Source organism: Hemicordylus capensis, chromosome 1, assembly GCF_027244095.1.
Source record: "Hemicordylus capensis ecotype Gifberg chromosome 1, rHemCap1.1.pri, whole genome shotgun sequence".
Taxonomy (NCBI): Eukaryota; Metazoa; Chordata; class Lepidosauria; order Squamata; family Cordylidae; genus Hemicordylus; species Hemicordylus capensis.
The window spans coordinates 256,101,903-256,122,493 of NC_069657.1; the positions used below are offsets into that span (position 1 = coordinate 256,101,903).

At 41.4% G+C, this 20,591-nt stretch overlaps 1 protein-coding gene and 1 long non-coding RNA gene across 5 annotated transcripts; one reads left to right on the plus strand and one right to left on the minus strand.

Moving 5' to 3' along the window:
• Positions 1-705: 705 nt before the first annotated feature.
• Positions 706-6,436, minus strand: SNRPB2 (small nuclear ribonucleoprotein polypeptide B2). 3 transcript variants are annotated; one of them, XM_053284529.1, is made up of 7 exons: positions 6,212-6,436; positions 5,599-5,685; positions 5,249-5,421; positions 4,282-4,419; positions 3,535-3,588; positions 2,365-2,453; positions 706-1,169 (listed from the first exon to the last, which is right to left on the minus strand). In XM_053284529.1, exons 2-7 carry the CDS (start codon positions 5,660-5,662, stop codon positions 1,010-1,012), a joined length of 678 nt encoding a protein of 225 aa, XP_053140504.1. In that variant the 5' UTR covers positions 5,663-5,685; positions 6,212-6,436; the 3' UTR covers positions 706-1,009. The 3 variants fall into 3 exon arrangements, with proteins under 3 accessions (XP_053140504.1, XP_053140505.1, XP_053140506.1); XM_053284530.1 differs by lacking the exon at positions 6,212-6,436 and having other exon boundaries at positions 5,549-5,685; XM_053284531.1 differs by lacking the exon at positions 6,212-6,436 and having other exon boundaries at positions 5,525-5,662.
• On the plus strand, positions 6,313-16,485 carry LOC128339972 (uncharacterized). 2 transcript variants are annotated; one of them, XR_008313367.1, is made up of 6 exons: positions 6,313-6,458; positions 7,803-7,957; positions 9,579-9,832; positions 10,844-11,055; positions 16,003-16,038; positions 16,231-16,485. It is a non-coding gene; the product is annotated as an uncharacterized LOC128339972 (long non-coding RNA). The 2 variants fall into 2 exon arrangements; XR_008313366.1 differs by lacking the exons at positions 16,003-16,038; positions 16,231-16,485 and adding an exon at positions 14,424-15,267 and having other exon boundaries at positions 6,316-6,458.
• The last annotated feature ends 4,106 nt before the right edge of the window (positions 16,486-20,591 follow it).

The following is a 20,591-nucleotide window of genomic DNA, read 5'->3' on the forward strand; positions in this document are numbered from 1 at the left end:
CGCTCTGAGCATCTACCTCCAGCCTGCTTGAAGCTTGCACCCCAGGCTCCTGTTCTCCAGCACCCACATGTCTCCTCCATCTGAAGCCTGCATCGTTTCCAAGGTCCAGCAACAAACAAGTCCTTTGAAACCTTCTTCGTGAACCTGGTGAGATGCCTATTCAATGCACAGCACAGCCTGCTCCCCACTTCTCTTCTCCCTACTAAATTGACTGCCATCCCTCTCCTAAGCCCGCCCTTCTTTCTTCTTTCTCTGCTTCTCTCTAAATGTTTGTAATTACTGATTGCACACACGTTTTAGCTAGGCACATTGCACTACACCTTGAATCGGAAACATGTGTGTTTTTTTTAATTTGGATGACCTGTTTGAATTTTATCCTGATGAGTAACTTTCTATAACAAAGCCCATTGAACTTTCTGAGTGCCTCCCCCTCTATCTCTGTTTGTGTACCCAGATCTTACATGGTCACCATCTTCGAGAGCCAATTCAGTTTGTGACTTTGCTTCTTTCCCTCTGAGCATATACAGAGTGCAAAACCAGGTGTAGTTCACACAACACCATCCTCATTCTTCTACTCTCCAGGCTAAATATACACAGTTCCTTCAGCCTTTCCTCACAGGACTAGTTTTTCAGATCCCAACCATCTTTCTTAGCTTCCTCTGAACATGTCTACATTCTTCTCAGAGTGCAGCTTAAAGACATCAGTTTTTACGAAATACACAACTTTATTGTTGAATATACATTTCTTAAAGAGAATTTTTCACTGTGAAGAGCACAGTGTATAAATTGAGCTATGAACATCAACACAACTGAACTTTAAGGAAGAAGAATATCAGCACAAGCCGTTAGAACTCTCACAGGTGTCTTTGTACATTCAACAAATGCTATTTGTATGACCAACACTTTGCAAGAAGTTTTCCTTAAATTTAAGAAACCACAGTGGAATCTATTAAAAAAAAAAACTGGTGTCAAAAAAGTTAAAGTCTTTGAGGATCCTAGTTTACTTCCATTACTTCTTGGCATAAGTGATTTTCATGGCATGTGAAGGAGTAATTTTAAATCCTTGGAGGGCATCTCGAGCAGCTCCTGCTTGCCCTTCGTTTTCAAACTCCACAAATGCAATGTCATGTCTGCCAGGTACCAGGCGGACCTCTTTGAAACCCGGGAACCTTGAGAGAGAGAAAGAGAAATGTTCAAGAAGATTATTCCTTGTCATTTATAACTTAGGGGGCAACTCTTTCCTCCAACACCATCACCTAAGCTTTTATTTGGATCTTAAAACTGAAATTCATAGTTGAATAAAACTGAACGTTACAGGCAGATTTTGCCGAAGCAAAACATATTAAAAGAGCCAAAGATGTATTTGCAGCACAATGGAAATGAAGCAGTGGATATGCAGAAATCACAAGATTATTTCGATACAAAAAAACAAACATACACCACCCTCCTTCATGGTTCACATGCCAAATTACTTTTCAGTTAAATCCCATTCAGCAGATATGGTTCCCAGAAAGAGGCTTTCCTTCCATTTCCAAACTCTTCTACTGGGTTAATTCAGTATTCTCCCTATCTCCTATTAATTCTCCCAGAATAAATCTACATGTATGGCATGTACTAACTTAAGATATTTGAAAGATTTCCATATTCCTAAGCAACAGATTCTACAAGTTGTAGATACACACACACACACACACACCCCAACAGAACATGAATACAGTGCATTTTAATACAAAAGGTTTTTAAGTCTTTATCCAATATTGTACTTCCTACACGTTGGTCAAACAGGGCCCATTGCTAGTGTCCCAGGTTGTTTTGTTAGAGGAAAACCCTCAAGCTGGTCTATTCTATAAGCAAATAGCTAAACAACTAGAGAAGAGACAGAAGGTCAACTTTTAGCACAAATCATTCACACACAGTGGAAACCTGAATTCGTTCAACTTGAACATAATTACTGTATGTTCTAAGGGAGCCAATTCTTAACATTATGTGTTGCCATAAAAAGTGGTTTTTATTTGAGTGCATATGAATGGCAGGTGGGCATCTAATGGGCTTTGGATCTTCCTACTCTCATCAGTTTTGAACTGTTGCACAAACGCCATCTGTCTCTGTCTATCCACAATGCAGACACAATGGTATACAAAATCAGCACAAACCATGTTGTTTTCAAGAGATTTTAGCTCATAATTAAGTGGCCTACTTTGTCTCACATTCTACACCTCCAGTCTAGCACAAAAGCACAAAGTGAAGAGTGTGGGAAGCCATCACCAAAAGGCAAGAGACAGATAACAGTGATGAGAATATACAATTTCAGCACATGACAAATCATTTAAATGTACAGGGAAGAAATGTGTAGGTTTAACTTACTGATTAAACAGCATCGACAACATCATTTCATTTGTCTCTTCTGGCAAGTTGTTGAGGAAAAGTATATAGTTTGGTGGGTTATCAGGCACCTGCACCAACAGAAGCAAACTATGTGATACAATATTCCAGACATGATTTGCTTTAGCTTATGTAAATGTTTGCAATGGTTCTATAGGCAGAGATAGTTACCTCATTTACCTGAATCCAATACTCAATTTTTTCCAAGTTTTTTTTATAATAAGAACAATACCAGTTGCAGGGGAGCAACAGCAGGAGAGAGCATGCCCTGACCTCTTGCCTATGAGCTCCCCAGAGCTATCTGGTGGGTCACTGTGTGAAACAGGATGCTAGACTAGATAAGCCTTGGACCTGATCTACCAGAGCTGTTCTTATGATTTTAAAAATGAGGGGGGCCCCTCATAATTCAGAGTCCTCTTCCTTTTTGGAACATACAGCTATAACCTTTATTTAATCTATCTATCTTGATTACAGGGGGTCATCTTAAATTCAGAGTCATCTTCTACTCAGCTGAATATGGTATTCACAATGTTGCTAATTCTCCATTTGATGAAAACAGAATTGGGAGAGGCATCTGCAATTTGTTTCTGAACCCCAAATATTTCTCTGGTCACCCAAGCAGCCTAGCATAAGTGAAATAGAAGCTGCTTCGTGATTCTCCAGGTAACAGCAAGTCTAAATAGCACACTGGCACTTTAAGGGGTATACTCGTGGGTCAAATGGACCATAACCTAGAATTTGGCTTTAAAAAAGCCAAATCTGGCAACAAACTGTTTGGGTCCCAAACAGTTTGTACACGAGACACTAAACTGCTACTTGTCAGTTCAACAACACAAACAAATCTAGATATAACAAGTATTCAGTTAATACTGGTTATGTCACAATTTTTACACTGTCAGGACAACAACTGGGACAATTCAGATTTTTAGGTTTTATTTCATGCTTTTGAAATAAAACATTTCAATTCATTTTATAAATAATAATAAAAGCAGGAAGTTACACAACATTTACTTAGATTAAGTATAACATAAATATGATTAATTCCTTCACAAGAAAATGCATTATCTGTATTAAAAAATGTGTTGCTTTAGAAAGCCAAATGAATCCCTCTGAAATCTGTTTACTTGCATTGAGAAACATGGTAAGAATTACCTGTTGGTTTTGTGATGCATTTGCTTGGGCATTTCCTGGATTCTGATTTGCACCCTATTCAGAAAGAATTATAAAAATCTGTTTAGTCCAAGTCTATATTTTCCTTTACCCTTACAGAAACTGTAGTGCAAAAGGGGCAACTTAAACAAACATACATGGGATTGCATTTTGAAGAATTATCAGCTTTCTTTTTTAAATCATTGAGAACATTTGTGGACAGAATACAGAAACACACCAATTTGCCATACACAGGTGGCTTCAGGAGCAGTATATATAAATGATTTTGCCTGCTATGCTACTTCCAGCATCGCTATTGCCTTCTGGCAAGTCTATGCCTTACAAGCAAAAAAATAAACAAAATTGTTTTTTAAGCAGAGGGAGGATCATTGGAAGGCAACATAAAATATTTTCTTACTCAGCAAAACAAACCCTTAGGACCCCACAGAGTACACTAAATATAAAGGGTTGAATTCCTTAAATACTTCTTTGCAATAGTGGCCATGATACCCAAACAGGTGGAATCTGAAGGGCTTTTTAAAAAACCTATGGCAACAATTTTCCAAAGCAAGTAGCATGCTCTCCGTTCAAGGGTCAGTAATTTGAACAAGGAAGAGCAACTCTTTTAACTCCAAATTGCATGAAGTTGGGGAAAAAACAAACATTATCATCAGACTGAATTTCACAACATCCAAAATTCAAATAGTGCTTTTCAGGAGACAGAAACACTTGTTTACAGGTATGTCTTACCTGATTTGGCTTTTTGTTTGCAGCATTTGACTGTTCCAAGGATCTTGTCTTCTTTTTCTCTTTTCTCTTCTCTTTATCAGCAAATGTACCCCGCATTTTAGAAATGACATCCGAGTCTGTTTTTGCATACTGAATGCGCTGTTTAAAAATTGGAAAGTTGTGTTAAGCTCCATCAAAGCTGCATGTTTGATGAGATGTTCAGGAGCAGACTAAGCACAGATGGGACTGGATCCAAAACCACAGAATATCCAGTTCTCTTGTGTACTGACATCTATGTTCCAACAAGCTCCTTGGGTCTGGGTTAAGTGTAGTGGTGGCATTCTGACTACTGAAACACATGGGTAAACAATGGACATTGGTGGCACAACTGGGGCTCACTCACAACTCCCCCAGGCCCTCTACAGAGTGCTGTTGCACAAGTGGGCACAATGTCCCTATTCTGCCCATGCTCCGGAAGTTTGCTTTATGACTGGAAAGACATTGCTGACTCTCAGGGATGGTCCTCCGTGATGCATTTCCAGTCTCAGAAAGCACTTCCAAAGTGCTTTCAAGCCTTAGCCCTCTGGTGCAACTGGGTATGTACAGGAAGACTGGGGTAGTTACACGAGGCTCATGGTGCATCCTCGCAGTCCCTCTTAACACGCACTATTTGTTAGCTACTGAACTACACAAACTATTCTGACAGAATTGAAACTCAATCTCTTTTTTACTTTTCTAGAAGATTTGTTTCAAAAGTTTCCTAACAAGTGGAAAATTAAAATTATTTTGGTCTACAGTATACACTACAGTACACGAATAATGAAGGGTTTTGTTATAAGGCATCATATCCCTCCTGCATAATGGGAAAGTTTAACAAAAAGACAGCGCTTTCCAGGTACTTAATTTTGTTCTACAGGAAAGAAACACACCGCAGTATCACCACATCATTATACTCTTTTATATTTTCCAGTAAAACAAAAACACTTACCATTGGTTTCCCATAAAATGGAAAGCCTTGTAATTGTCTAAGGGCATTGGTGGATGATCCAAGCTCTTTAAAGATCACAAAGGCCTGTCCTCTCATCTTCATTGTTTTTAAAGCCACAATGTCCACCACATGGCCAAACTGAGAAAATAGTGCATATAATGATCTTTTCAGTTCTATTAAGAAAAGGAAAAAGAAAATTGTTACATGGCTTGTATCCATCTCCTTCTACAAAATCATTCTCTCTCAGTGTGGGGTGGGTATCAGGGCAGCACATGCCTTTATATAATTGCTGTTACTTGCCCTGAATCCTCAGACTACAGCAGAATGGAAACCTTGACTTATTTCCATACCTTCCTTTTTAATTTTGTCATTAACATTATTGATGTAAAGGGTGTGGTTTGGTCGGATATCCATTTTCTATGTTCTGAAAGGCCAACCTAAAAGACAAAAGAGCATGTTTATGAAGGCTGAGAATGAACAATGAACCCCAGGGGCCGGGCAGAGAAACCACAATGGTTCTTTGTAGCAAGGTATAACATGTGGCACATTGTGGCAGAGGATGATGGGAGTTGTTGTCCGGCGACGTGGGGGTGGGGAGGGCATAAGTTTGAGAACCCTGCCTAACAGGGGTGCTGGAAGAGCCACTAAAAGAAAAAGAGCATAGAAGATGTTTTGAATACTCAGAAGTGTTCCATTGAAACAGGAATACCGAGTATTGGCTTGAGCCGCCTCTCAAAAACTTGCAAGGAGTTCGAGTGGTACTGCAGGAGAGGGAGGGAACGCAGGGAGAGTTTTACTGAGTGGTGAGGCCGTGACTAAGCCCCTTGCGCACCGAGGACTCCGCCCAAGCAGGCTTTTCACTCTGACCAAGACACACCCGAAGGGAAAGGGAGACTTGTCAGTCCCGAATTCTGCCTAGAAAGCCAGAAAGCCCAGCGAAGCTTTGCCTCCCCAAAGCCTTACCCTGCACTATACTGGGCCAAGGCCGGGGATCCAGGACCTTCCACGCGCAGCAGCAGCAGCCGCCGCCGCTCCCCCTTTCCGCTTCCGCCTCGACCAAGGCCCACCCCCGCATCGCCGTCTTCATCAGTACTTCCGGCATTACACTGAAACGGCAGCGACCAACTTTCATATCGAACGCTATCATAGAGATGTCGGTCATAGAGAGGTCACAAGTAGCACGGCCGCAGTCTTCCTCAGTCCCATAAAGGTACCATGGCGCGATCACGTTTTAACCACAGGAGTTCGATCTGCGAGTGACTCGTATATCTTTTTTTACTTATCTCTAGGTTGACTGACGCGACGCCTCATAGAGACAGAAAAAAATGATCTCTAGACACGCAGCCGAATCTTCCGGGGAAACCTGAAAGCCGCCCTTGCACAGGGCTCCTAATTGACTATAAGAGCCAGTGTGACCCTCGCCTTTTTCTACTTCCCTACGCCCTGATTCTCAAGGGGTGCAGACTTGTTTCGCTCTAGCCATGCCTTCTCTAGAACAAAAAGCCTTGTACAGTTTGCACGGGAAGTTACGAGGGGAAATCAAATTCAATCTTAGACCGGAAGTGCCTATAAGCACCCTTATTGTCATCTCTATGGTTACTCGAGTCGGCTTTCCCTCTCTCTATACCTGCTCCCGCATTTTTTTTGCAGCCTTTAGCCCTTTACTACGCGTGCGGGAGAGTAGTGGAATGGATCCCATGACAATCGATGGGCGAGACGTCCGCAAGGACGAGCTCTCAATCATCGATCGGTCAATCTCCACTCCCTCCTCGCCTCCTTTTATGAGAGCGAGTTAAATTTGGTTAAATGTGGTGTGGCATTTCACGCTAGAAGATATTACTTTACTCCGACAGACGTTCTCAAAGCGTTTTGCATGGAAACATAATATATAAAATGTTTCCCTGTCCCAAAAGGCATCACAATAAAAGGAACATGAGGTGGACGCTCGCAAAAACCACTGGCAGGATTTTGTGCAGGCGTTGGATAGGGACAGTTGCTCTCCCCCTGCTAAACTATTAGAGAACCATCATTTGAAAGGGTGCCTCTTTGCCCAGTTAGGGCAAAACCTTAATGCTAGGAAGCAATCCTAAGACATGCATGAAGAAAAATGGCTCTGAGAATGTACAGAGTACCTGTCTGCCTATCACCAGACGCTGCCATAAATGCCTGAGTTTGAGACAAGCACTTCTTTCCCCAAAACATCCTTTCCACTCATGCTTGAACAGATCATCCAAGTACTATTAAAAGCATGTAAACATGCATAGAATTGGACCATAACTTTGTATCAAGTCCCATTCTAATCAGTTTGACTTACTTTTGAGGAAATGTAGATTAGATTCATAAAACCCATACCTTTTCTTAGAATAATCTTTTCATCTTTTGGTCTTTATACAGCTTCTCAGTCAATTCCAACAAATCTCTCAAGGTGACCTAAAATAAAATCTTTACTGCAGTAAAATTATACTAAAAACTGATAAACTGCAGCATCAAGCTCCCAAACTTGGCATACACCAGCAAGTAATCTAAAAATAAATGACGTTTTATTTATTTTTAGATTACTTGCTGGTGTATAGTTTCTATCAGAAACTATTTAAGGAGATGGCCAATCTAATATTCTGCAGAAGAGAGTTTCACATAGTGGATACCACATCAGAGAAGCTCCTGTTCTATATTGCTCAGTTGTAACCAGCACGAAAGGAAGGACACAAAGTAAGTCTTCTTTACAGATTATTATAGGCAATGTCTCTCCTATTTATTTTATTTCCTGGTGCTGCCACTGCAGAAGCCCTAAGTGAGCAAGGAGGTATGGTAGGAACCTGGGAGATTTTAAACTGAAAGGCAGGTTATAAATACTTTAATAAAGAAAACAGCCACTAAAGGCTTTAGTGAGACTCAGTCCCTTGAACTGAGTCTAAATGCCAATCCGAAACCAGAGCTAGGGATGTACATGAACCTGTTTTACGGGCCTCTGAACGGGTTTGAACACTGGCCGGTTCAAAAGTTCAAAGGCAGGGGGTGTCTGCCTTTAATGGCGGGGGACAGTGCACTTACCCCTCCCTCCACTTTTCCGCCAGTGCTCGGTTTTCTCAGAGTCCATCAGGGAGGCAGTGTACCTCCCTGCCGCTCCGTTGCCCCCTTTACTGGATGTAACCAGAAGTAGTTGACGCGCTTGCGTGCATTGGGCGTGTGCACGTGAGGTGAGCGACACGTACAGGCGCATCAAATACTTCTGGTTACATCCAATAAAGGGGGCAACGGGGCAGCACAGAGGTACCCTGCCGCCCTGATGGACTTTGAGAAAACCAAGCACCGGCGGGAAAGTGGAGGGAGGGGTAAGTAACCCTCCCCCGCCTTTAAATGCAGACACCCCCCACCTCCGAACAGGGCCCGCCCAGTTCCATGCACATCCCTGCCCAGAGCCATGCCAGTATGAGCATTTCGCTTTACTCCTGTCAACAAATGAGTTTTGGCATTCTGCACTAGCTGAAGCTTCTGAATCGCTCATGGGGCAGGGGAACAGTCTAAAATTCCAGTTTGGGAAGTAAACTGAACCCTGTGGTTTGGTTGCATACATTCAGACATTACACGAAACTGGAGTTACAGATTTGCCAGTAACCTATAACTCTGGTTTTGCACGATGTCTGAATGCAGCCTAAGGACAGCTCAACACAGACTACAGTAAAGCAAACATGAGGTTACAAATATGAGATTACCAATGCATGAAGAATGGAAGCAAGATATTAACAGGTTATTGTATAGATAAATGTGGTAGGCCGTTCTGAACAGGGCAAAAGTTTCTAATATTAATGGCCTCCATTTTAAAAAACTCATTATTTGATCATAATTCAACATGCTACTATCGCAATGAATGTAATGGTTACAGGCATGCACCAAGCCTGATCTTTGAGGTCACACTGCATCCTTGTGGCAGCAGCCGCCGGATGAGTGCACTGAAAAATTAACATTTAGACTGAAAAGCAGCATTTGCCAATTGTGTGCATTGTACACTCTCATGAGAACATCCAACTTGGTTCAAAGATGCAAAGGGCCAGTTAAGCAGCTGAGTTTTATTTTGAAAGCTTTGGTAACTATAATGTTTTGTGTTGTGTGTGTTTTTTTAACAAAACAATGATCTGCATAGAACACATACCTGTAGATCAGAATAGTGATCCTCAATAGAACCACTGGTGTTAAGGAGGCAAACACACAATAACCACATATGACATTCCAGAAGTTATTTTGGAGATATGAAGAACAGAAGCTTTGTTATGTAAGAGAACATTTGCCAGTGAGAGTGGGATCATAGTTTTTTATTACTGTTTTCCCCTAGGATTCATATGTGACTCAGCAACTTCTGAAGAACCAATGAAGGAAGCAGTTTAGAAATGCCTAAGCCAAAGAATGTTTATTCAATAACATTTGTCTTGGAAAACTGAAAAAAATAAAGGATTATCAACATAGTTTAAACATTTCTCTGAGTTCCCCACAGGAATAAACATTCCTAAAAGGACAGCTGAGCTGTTGGATGCTTGAAATCATTTTGCTGGCAACAGGCCTTGGTTTCTCTGAACAGACAATTATGAGGTATTTTCCCAAAGGATTTTGTTTTGAGACAGGACATAAGCAACACCAATATATATTTTAAAAAGGAAATTATAAGGGATCTGACATGTTGATTACTGATTGGTACACAATGAAATGTTTTTGTGCAGATAATGATGTACATATTATGGCTATCACACTTCACATGCTGGGGGGAAATCATACAGTGGCTCATATTTTTCAGAGGCTTTCTGTGTTTTCCTTAACAGAATTGAAAAGTTGGCTTAAATCATTTCTAGAAGTAAAGGTACTTTCATATCAATCTTGCAAGTTCAGGAAGTGATACCAAGAGATCTGGTGTATTTCTTCATTCATATATATTATCCTGCCTTCCAATTAGTGCTTATAAAGAATAAAGTGAAAAACTTTATTTTTTCACTTTGTTAAAGTTGAGCCAGTGTGGTGTAGTGGTTAGAGTGCTGGACTAGGACCAGAGAGACATGAGTTCAAATCCCCATTCAGCCATGAGACTTGCTGGGTAACTCAGGGCCAGTCACTTCTCTCTCAGCCTAACCTACTTCATAGGGTTGTTGTGAGGAGAAACTTAAGCATGTAGTACACCGCTCTGGGCTCCTTGGAGGAAGAGCGGGATATAATATGTAAATAATAATAATAATAATAAACAAAAACAAACAAACACATTGGCCACGAACCAGTAATTGTCATGTGCTATATATAAAGTGTTACTTGTGTGACCAGTAGCTCAAGCCAGTGGATGGAAATGTGTATTTCCCTTTATCATTACAGAGCTAAATCATTTCATTCAGATGGCTGGATTCATTACACTGCCACATCACATTTCCCCCTTTCTACTTGTATTATGGCATTTCATGCCACTTTTGACACAGGCACTTGCAGCACTTAAAACTTCTAATTACTTTCGTTAAATGAACCGGGATGAATAAAGTTGTGTCATCTTGACATTTGAGGCTAATTGCATCTAGTGCAGAGTGTGAAATCATGCCCCATCTTTGTGTTTTCTCAACCATGCAGAAATAAAATATCACTTCAAAGGAGGAATGGAAAGAAGCAGCCAACAAATGTCACTCACTAAAGCATAACCCCAGCACAATTTGGGCTTCTGGATTAACAGTGCTGTCATATGTTAATTCCCTATGTGTTTATGGAATGTCCTTTTTCCATAGCTGGCAATGTGAACACAGTGGGTATGTGACTCTCTGAAGAGATTATTATGCATTTCAAAGGTGAGAAATCTCAGGACTGTATTCCAAATCTTCCCCTTTTACATGTGGTCTTTCACAACTTTTTCTTGCTCTTTGTTTGTTTGTTTGTTTGTTTGCCCTTCCAAAAATGGCTCAGGGCGGTTTATTTTGGCAATATCTTACTTTTTGCTTTGAGTTCATCTCTGTAAGTTGTGCCATACCATTGCAAGCTTTCTAATGTATATGGACAGAGTCTGGTAAAATGCGATTTCTAAGAAAAAGCGGAACATAGGAAGCTGCCATATACTGAGTCAGACCATTGGTCTATCTAGCTCAGTATTGTCTTCACAGACTGGCAGTGGCTTCTCCAAGGTTGCAGGCAGGAATTTCTCTCAGCCCTATCTTGGAGAAGTCAGAGAGGGAACTTGAAACCTTCTGCTCTGCCCTGAGCGGCTTCATCCCCTGAGGGGAATATCTTGCAGTGCTCACACATCAAGTCTCCCATTCAGATGCAACCCGGGCGGAGTCTGCTTAGCTAAGGGGACAAGTCTAGGGATGTGCACGGAACCACGGAGGCGCAGTCTGGCACCGGCAGGGTGTCTCACTTTAAGGGCGGGGGGGTAGTACTTACTCCTCCTGCCGCTTTCCCCCCTCCGGTGCTCCTTTTTTGAGCAAAGCTTTTGGGGCGGCAGCGTTCCTCCCTGCCACCCCCGCCCCCATCGTTGCCCGGAAAAAGCGGAAGTAGCTTCCATGCATGCCCCTGCTGCGGTGCGTGCGTGCCCGCCGCCGCACGCACGCTGCACACGCCACACATTGCACGCAACGTGTGACGCGTGTGCACGCAGCAGCAACAGACACACGCGCACTGCGGCGGGGGCATGCGCGGAAGCTACTTCTGCTTTTTCCAGGCAACCAAAAGCTTTGCTCAGAAATGGAGTGTCGGAGGGGGGAAAGCGGTGGGAGGGGTAAGTACTAACCCCCCGCCCTTAAAGCAAGACACACACACCCCACCGGACCAGCCCAATTCCGAACCGGTTCGGAGGCCTCTAACATGGCCTCCGGACCAGTTCTGTGCACATCCCTAGACAAGTCATGCTTGCTACCACAAGAGCAGCTCTCCTCTCCTCCTTCACTGAATAGTGAAGGCAGCAAAGAAACCACACAGAAATACATGCTTAATGTTTCTTAGCAGCTTCCATTTGGTCATTGGTCACCACGGCTGGTACTGATGGAGAACGGAAGGATCACCTGAGGAAGCATGTATGCGTGCAAGAGTACAGGTGAAACTCGGAAAATTAGAATATCGTGCAAAAGTCCATTAATTTCAGTAATGCAAATTAAAAGGTGAAACTGATATATGAGACAGACGCATTACATGCAAAGCAAGAGAAGTCAAGCCTTAATTTGTTATAATTGTGATGATCATGGCATACAGCTCATGAAAACCCCAAATCCACAATCTCAGAAAATTAGAATATTACATGGAACCAAGAAGACAAGGATTGTAGAATAGAACAATATCGGACCTCTGAAAAGTATAAGCATGCATATGTATTCAGTACTTGGTTTGGGCCCCCTTTGCAGCAATTACTGCCTCAATGCGGCGTGGCATGGATGCTATCAGCCTGTGGCACTGATGAGGTGTTATGGAAGACCAGGATGCTTCATTAGCGGCCTTCAGCTCTTCTGCATTGTTTGGTCTCATTTCTCTCATCCTTCTCTTGGCAGTGCCCCATAGATTCTCTATGGGGTCAGGTCAGGCGAGTTTGCTGGCCAATCAAGCACAGTACACTGTACACTTTTCAGAGGTCCGATATTGTTCTATTCTTCAATCCTTGTCTTCTTGGTTCCATGTAATATTCTAATTTTCTGAGATTGTGGATTTGGGGTTTTCAGGAGCTTACGTCATGATCATCACAATTATAACAAATTAAGGCTTGACTTATCTCGCTTTGCATGTAATGCGTCTGTCTCATATATCAGTTTCACCTTTTAATTTGCATTACTGAAATTAATGGACTTTTGCACAATATTCTAATTTTCCGAGTTTCACCTGTAGGAAGAAAAGTAGTTTAGGGTTTCAAGGGGGCACGAATGCATCTGCAAGCCACATTTGGGAGCAGCATTGACAGAAAACCCTCAAAGACAGTGGTTCTATCTACTAGAGTCTTCTGGAACTCAGTTATTCTACTTCTTCTATAATTGACTACTGTGATATGGATGTAAGAGCGAAGGGATCTGTGTCCTCAGGAACTCATATCTTCTGTATAATTGTGTGCTTTTTGTAGTGTAATAATAAATATGCCAATTTTTGAAGGAACAAATTGATCACATTTATATCCCACCATTCTTCTCTGGAGCTCAGGGCAGCAGAACACTAGGGTGGTCATCCAGACACAGCCGTGCTTAGTGTGAGCAAGGTTCCTGCATCATGTTGCTCTGGGCTATAGCCCTCCCCTCCTGACAATCTGGCCATGATAATAATACCTTCTTCCCAGCACCCCATCAGAACTCAGTGACTGAGAACCAAACTAAAATATTCCTGATTATTCCTACTGAAATTAAGTACTCCTTCAGTGTAATAAAGTAAAGGTAACGAGTGCCGTCAAGGCGATTTTGACTCCTGGTGCCCACAGAGCCCTGTGGTTTTCTTTGGTAGAATACAAGAGGGGTTTACCATTGCCTCCTCCCACACAGTATGAGATGATGCCTTTCAGTATCTTCCTATATCACTGCTGCCCGATATAGTACCAGCAGGGATTCGAACCAGCAACCTTCTACTTGTTAGTCAAGCATTTCCCTGCTGTGGCACTTAAGGTGATTCAATGTGATAATGTATATCATATATGCCAATGTATATCATATATGCCAGGGTTTACTTACAGATCACTGCTGTACCACTGTTCTTTATGTATAAGTATGTTGCAGGAATCTGCAATAGATGGGTACAAAATGTTATGCAGACCTAAGCAAAATTCTGTTCACAAAAAGTTATATTTGAACTTCAGGTCCTTTTTTGTTTTCCTTGTAGCCATATTTCCCATCCTAAGCATAAATGTCTTTCTCTAATTACAATCATATGAGACTTATAAGACTTCCACAAAACACAAGTGTTCTCTTTTCAGTCCTATTAATATAAGCACACTCAGTGATGAATGTTTGCATTTTGCATCTTTGCTCATCTCATCATTCCCACATTGAAGATGAAACCTACTCATGCTTTTAATTTCATTCAAATAGTTAAAACATTTGTTTTAGGTTTGCTTAGAGGGTCATTGTTGATTGGACACAGTGCCATCTGGCTCCATTATAACATTGTTGGAAAGATAGGCAACACACTTCTTTGATTTCCTTGCTGAGAGTGTGGTATCATGCTCATCAGTCCACTTCTGTTACAATTTTTGTTATAGATCCCAGGGCAAAGTCTGAGGATACATGATACAGCCACCTTGTTGAAAGACGCAGAGCAACTGTCCTGATGATGGTGCTGTGCTGCAGCTGATGGTGGAGGAGTCCACAGCTTTGTTGCAGAGTACATGTTTTGCCTGCAGAAGGGCTGGCATTGCAATTAAAAGGATGGTGGGTAGCAGGACTGGGAAAGACTTTTGCTTGAGACCTTGGAAAGTCTGTGTTAAATCTGAGCAGATCATACTGAACTAGACAGACCAACAGACCACCTAATATAGACTATCTAGTACAATGCAGGTTACTAAAATTTTATAGTATTGGACTCTGCCAATTGGCTCTGGAATTGGCTCCACTCCTAACCTTAGACTTTGGACAGCAGCCTTTGTTGCCTCCAACACAATGGAAGTGCATGAGGCCATTTGCGATACAATCTTGTTCCTGGGCAAAGGCCAGCGAAGGCATTCCAAAATGGCAGCTTACGAGCCTTTAAGCCTCATTAATACTGTGGCAAAACTCTGCATAGTCTTTACAAAGCCGTGTTCTCAGCAGGTATGTCCCTCACTGAGGACAGAATGCCTTCAGGTATTTCCATGATATCTAATGAAAATAGTTTCCTTGAACTCAGTAATAGAAGCCCCATCATTGTCTGAAAAGTTAGTATATCAAGATATTGTCTTATATTATTTATGAAAAAGCAACTCATACTATCCAGTGATAATCCTAATTAATACCTAACAGACAGAATCTACAATTTAGGTCTGATTGAATAATCCGTTCATTAATTTCTTATAACATTGACTTCAGTGCCCACTACACAATATATTAAAATAATAAATGTTGAAGGTACAGATTTGTTCCACATGGTGGCGGTGTGTGTGTGCGCGAGAGAAAAGAAAACACGTAATTTCTAGGTGGATGATATTAAATGTCAATAGTAAACCAAATAGAGAATTTTCATCTGTTCACTAGAGAAACAAGTGTGTATTAAAGCCGGAAATTCAGTGGGCTGCTAACACTTCACTTAAAAAGCTATGTTATTACAATGGATAAGAATGGTTAACATTCTTTAGAGCACCTTAGTGCTGTGTTGCCAGGGAACCATAATGAGTCTTCAACCCTTTGAAACAGTTGATACGAGGTTGCTGCATTAATCCTAAATGCTAGAGATATGGGATCTATTTCATTTGGAAACATGGAAGCATCTACTGTCTAATAGGAACTTGGGAAGGTCACTTCAATAATAAATCTCTAGAAGAACAGAACATCTTCTTTAGAAATGACACCAAATTGGACCTCAAAGAGGATTTACTACCTATAAAGAAGATGCAGTCTGATAAAAAAATAGATTAGCTTGAAGTTTCCTGCCTGCCTCATAAATATTATTGGTGTGATTAATATTAATATCAGGCCACAATGGTCACAGATAATTACTAGTATGGAATATTTGGATTGATTTGGATTACCAGTTTGACGGGTTTGTAATCTAGGACATATTACATGTACTCTATTTTCTCTTCAAATTGTATAAATCTTTTGCCTTTTACAAATAGAGACTAATTTCCCCCATAACTTCTTCTCCAGCTCCTGTATATATGCAATCGGAATTCAGATAACTTGGTATGTGCAAGATTTTCTTTTTTTATGTTAGCCCTTTTTCTTGATAAAACTCTGTCAATTGCTGTGAATTAGGTGACCAGACCACCCAACCAAGGAACCTGTTTTCTTGCAAATATTTTATGTGATCTTTGCCCCTATCCGTATCTAAAATCCTCTCATGTTCTGGGTTATGTGTGTTGATTGAATTTCCAGGTGGCTTTCTGTCATGGCTGGCAATCTAAAATTCTCAGAGGCAAGATGATAATGAACAGATTCACACAGCACCAGCAGTGCACATGACCAATACTACAAGGCAGAAAACAACTCTCAGAAAACATGCAAGCTTTTCTGAAAAATTTCCAAGAAAGCTCATAAATACTGAACCAGTTCAGAGTCTTGTCAGGGAGAGTTCACCCATCACTAATTATTACTATGTTGTGGAAATAAATAAAAACTCAGCACATCATCCTTTCTCTAATAGTGTAAAGAGAAGAAATGAATTCTCCAAGCTGCAGATTTTGAAATGCCACTTCAACTCTTTGAAGTACAGAGTACTCTTGATTAGCTCTCAAACATATTTAACACTCACGGGTCTGGCTGATGTAGGCTTTTAGACTGATTAGGAAATTGGAAGATAGAGTCGGATTTTCATTCATTTTGGAGTCATGATTTGATTCTACAAACTGATATTACACTCCTTTAAAAAGAAAAACACAAGTATATGACTTTGGACATGATCATTCAAATTGCAGTGTTAAAACCACCAGTCAACTCTGACTGAAGCTATTCCAACCCCCACCCTCCAATATCTTTCACAAAAACAAGCTATCAAAGTCTTCAGAATTGCCTGGAAATTAAGGTGGTGCCAGCAACCCTACACTCATATAAAATACCTGCCAGGCACTCACTTGTTCTCCTTACCCCTACCTGCCACATGTTTTTGGGTTTTTTAAAAACATTTATATCCCTCTATTCCTCCAAGGAGCTCAGAGTGGTGCACTACATACTTGAGTTTCTCCTCACAACAACCCTGTGAAGTAGGTGAGGCTGAGAGAGAAGTGACTGGCTGGCTGAATGGGGATTTGAACTCGGGTCTCCCCGGTCCTAGTCCAGCACTCTAACCACTACACCACTCTAGCTCTCCTTATGACCACCCAATACATCAATGGGAGGGATGTAAGCAAAGAAGACAAAAAGAATACACCCTAACACACTGCTAAGGGGTAGGCCTTATGGCTCAAAAGAATGAGGACCAAGTGTCTCAGCAAAAGGAAGAGGACTCAGGGAAGAGTATCCCTTTGATCTCCCTTGACATCAACCACTCCTGACACTGTCAAGCAACAAAAGCTTCAAACTTCCACTGCATGCTCTTTAATTCTCCCCACTACCACAACTTTCACATTTGTCCTGCCCAGGCTTCTGCCTTCTGTCAGATAAGCCTGACATCACCTTGGTGCTTTGGTCTGGTTTGCCCCAGGGTCCAAAAGCCCAATCAATAACCTGAGTTGCTTTTCTGTTCTCTCGCCTTATTTTCCGTCTCTCGTCACACTACCATTAATTTCAGATGGATTTATTCTCTCAGATTTCCATTTATGTATTAAAAAATCAGAGGTTCTATAGACAGAATGACTGCATTCAGATGCATAGATATCTGTATGTGCAGACAGAGGGGGAAATTCTCTGGAATTTTTTACTATAAGGCAGAAATACAGGCTAACCACCTTACAACCTCAACCAGATATAGCCCCAATTAAAAGAGGGAACTAAGGCCATTGTGCCTCCTCCTGTATTTTCCTGCCATGGTCATGTCGTTTGGGAGTTCTGCTCACCACAAGAGAAGAGAGACACAGAAGGCAGGATCATAGAAAAGGGTTACATTCACTCACAGCCTGGGGGTAGAGTGGTGTCACTTTTGGCATCTCTATGGTGAAAATCCTACCCTATTTACCAGAACCCAAGACTAAGTTTCCTCCGGAGTTCTTTCATGTTAGAAATTGGGGTGGGGGGTTGTCTTAAGTTCTGGGTTCTTCTCTTCCTTTCAGGTAAATAGAAGTGTAACTTGTCTTTAACCTGTATTTTTTAAGGGGGCTATCTTAAATTCAGAGTTGTCTTCTGTTTGGGTAGATATGGCATGTACTTTGCACTGAGGGTAGAAAACCAGGCTGGAAGTAAGACTGCACTCAGATTGTACCAACTTGAATGGCCAGGAGAAGCAGCAGCTGCTTCTCTACCACTTTAAGAAATGTAAAGGACTGTGCCCTTCAACCAGGTTGCAAAGTGGCAACCCTAATCTGGATTTATCTCAAATAATTTGCTCTGGAATAATCTTTGTGCTGTGTACCTATCCTTTTCATGCAGTAAACCATCATCTGAACCCCAGAGGTGATCTTTGATCCTCTGATGGGCCACTATGCGAAATAGGATGCTGGACTAGATGGGCCATGGGCCTGATTCAGCAGGGCTGTTCTTCTGTTTGATGGGTTGGAGGATTCCACCTCTCAATAGGGAATTTGATTCAATAGGCTTGTGTAACAACAGACTGGCATTTTCTCAGACTCATGATCTTTCAAATTAACATACCAACAAAACACAGACCAAAAACCAATTGACAGCTAAATGGAACATCCATGTACTCAAGCAGTATATCTCTGCGTGCCAGCTGCTAAGGACAAATAGAGGAAGGCCATAATCCTCCTGCCCTGCTTGGAAGCATTCAAAGGTATCTGGCTGGCCACACAATGCTGAACTAGATAGACCTTGGTCTGGCCCAGCAAAGCAATTCTTACAGGCAAGCCTATGCCAGAAATCAATGATTCTCACCATACATTTGCATCCAATCATCCACTGACGGACTGTTTCCAATTCAGGCTTCATATAATAACATGTGCTGAAAGATCAATATCAAAATATGTCCCCAAAATCTGAATTTACAAACTTTGTTGTGACAAGATTTTATTTATTTGCTTTTATTATATTTCTATCCTGCTTTGCAGCTAGCTGGCTCCCAAAGAAACTTACAGCTAAGTAAAGCAGCAGCCTTAATCATGAATGTTACTACTTACTTCAGGAAAAACAGGGCCAAGCCTTGGGAAGGGAATCTCAAAAAAAGTGAATTATCTCCTGACACAACCTTAGACCATATGGATCTCACAGATGCTTGATATTTATTAGCTAGTCAGTACATCTTACAGTTTCTGCACGCAATGTTTTTCCATGGCTTGCTGCCAATTTGTAGCCTGTATATATCTACACAAGCATCTGCTGAGTGTCTCTGAGTCTTTATAGACATAAACGATCATTTAAACAACATTAATAATACATTTCCTTATCCACCCTTGTCACTTGTTCTTCTGGGCAAGGACAAAATGCCTGGACTTGACTAAAGTCAATGTAGGAGTTTGAGGCAAGAGTTTGGCCAAAACTCTCAGGGGTCCTGAGGGCAGATAAAACATTAGATTACCCCTACCTGTGTGAGTGAGTGTTTCCAGACTAGATTTGTCAGCTCTTATATATTTATTTATTATTATTTATTTTATTTGTTCGAGTTCTAGACTGCCCTTACAGAATAGCTCAGGGCAGTTGAGACATGTCCCTTACTTGAAAGTGATGTGGATCATTCTAGAGCATCACAGTCAAAAGAACAAAACTGAAGCTCTTATTTACAATGCAGAATGAATGTCACTTACTTCAGGCCACTAGAACACCAGCGCATCTCTTATTTTTGAAAAGTGAACTAGCAATCATACTGGAAAGTAGGGGTGTGCACAAATCGGATTTTGTTATTCATTTCTAGCTCAAAATGAAACACAAAATCCTTGAGTCAATTTGTCGAAACAGTGGTCATTACTGGCTGTTTCGACAAATCACCTTGAAAAGATTTGAGTGATTAGGCCATAAAGAACAACTGAGAACCCCAAACACCCCATTGTTCCGCACAAAATAAATAGGCAAGTGGGCAATTTTTAAAAAAAATTAGCCTCCCCCCCCCCAAATCCCATAGGATCCTATGTGGGTTTGCGGAAAAGGTTAAAAAAAATTAAAAATCACTCGCTTGTCCATTTCTTTTGTGGGTTAGGTGGCAGATAACACTCACCATGCTGTACCACACTTTGGTGTTCCAAGGAGCTACCCATGGGGAACAATGGGGTGTTTTGAGTTCCCCATTGTTCCCTATGGCTGGAACAAGCAAATGCACAATTTTGCAACTCTGCCTTGAAAAACACTGCAGAAACACATAGTAAAGGGAATTTCTGTCCCTCCCACCACAGGACACACATTTCAAATATAGTCCAAAACTGGCCAAAAATAAACATTTAAAAAGCACTGATCCAGAATCCATTGCTAGCCACAGTGTCTGTGTTGCAGTAACATCATGGGCACAAGTTGCTCAGCTCTCTCACATACAATTATGACTCTGTCCTTACTTCCTAGCATTGCAGCAACTGCCACAGAAACACTCTTAGCAGCAAGCATAGCCATAAGCTGAACTGGAGCAACGTCTTCAGCCACAATTTGACTGAGTGGGTAAACCTTGTAGTTCAGAATGCAGATGGCAGAGCAGTGAGTGAAGCAAA

Bases quoted from the DNA above. Each gene is read 5' to 3' on its own strand.
- SNRPB2 (XM_053284529.1), bottom strand. From the start codon at position 5,662: ATGGATATCCGACCAAACCACACCCTTTACATCAATAATGTTAATGAC. The intron at 5,422-5,598 runs GTATGGAAATAA...TTTTCTTAATAG, and splicing joins TGACAAAATTAAAAAGGAAG to AACTGAAAAGATCATTATAT. The intron at 3,589-4,281 runs GTAAGACATACC...CTTTCTGAATAG, and splicing joins CAAACAAAAAGCCAAATCAG to GGTGCAAATCAGAATCCAGG.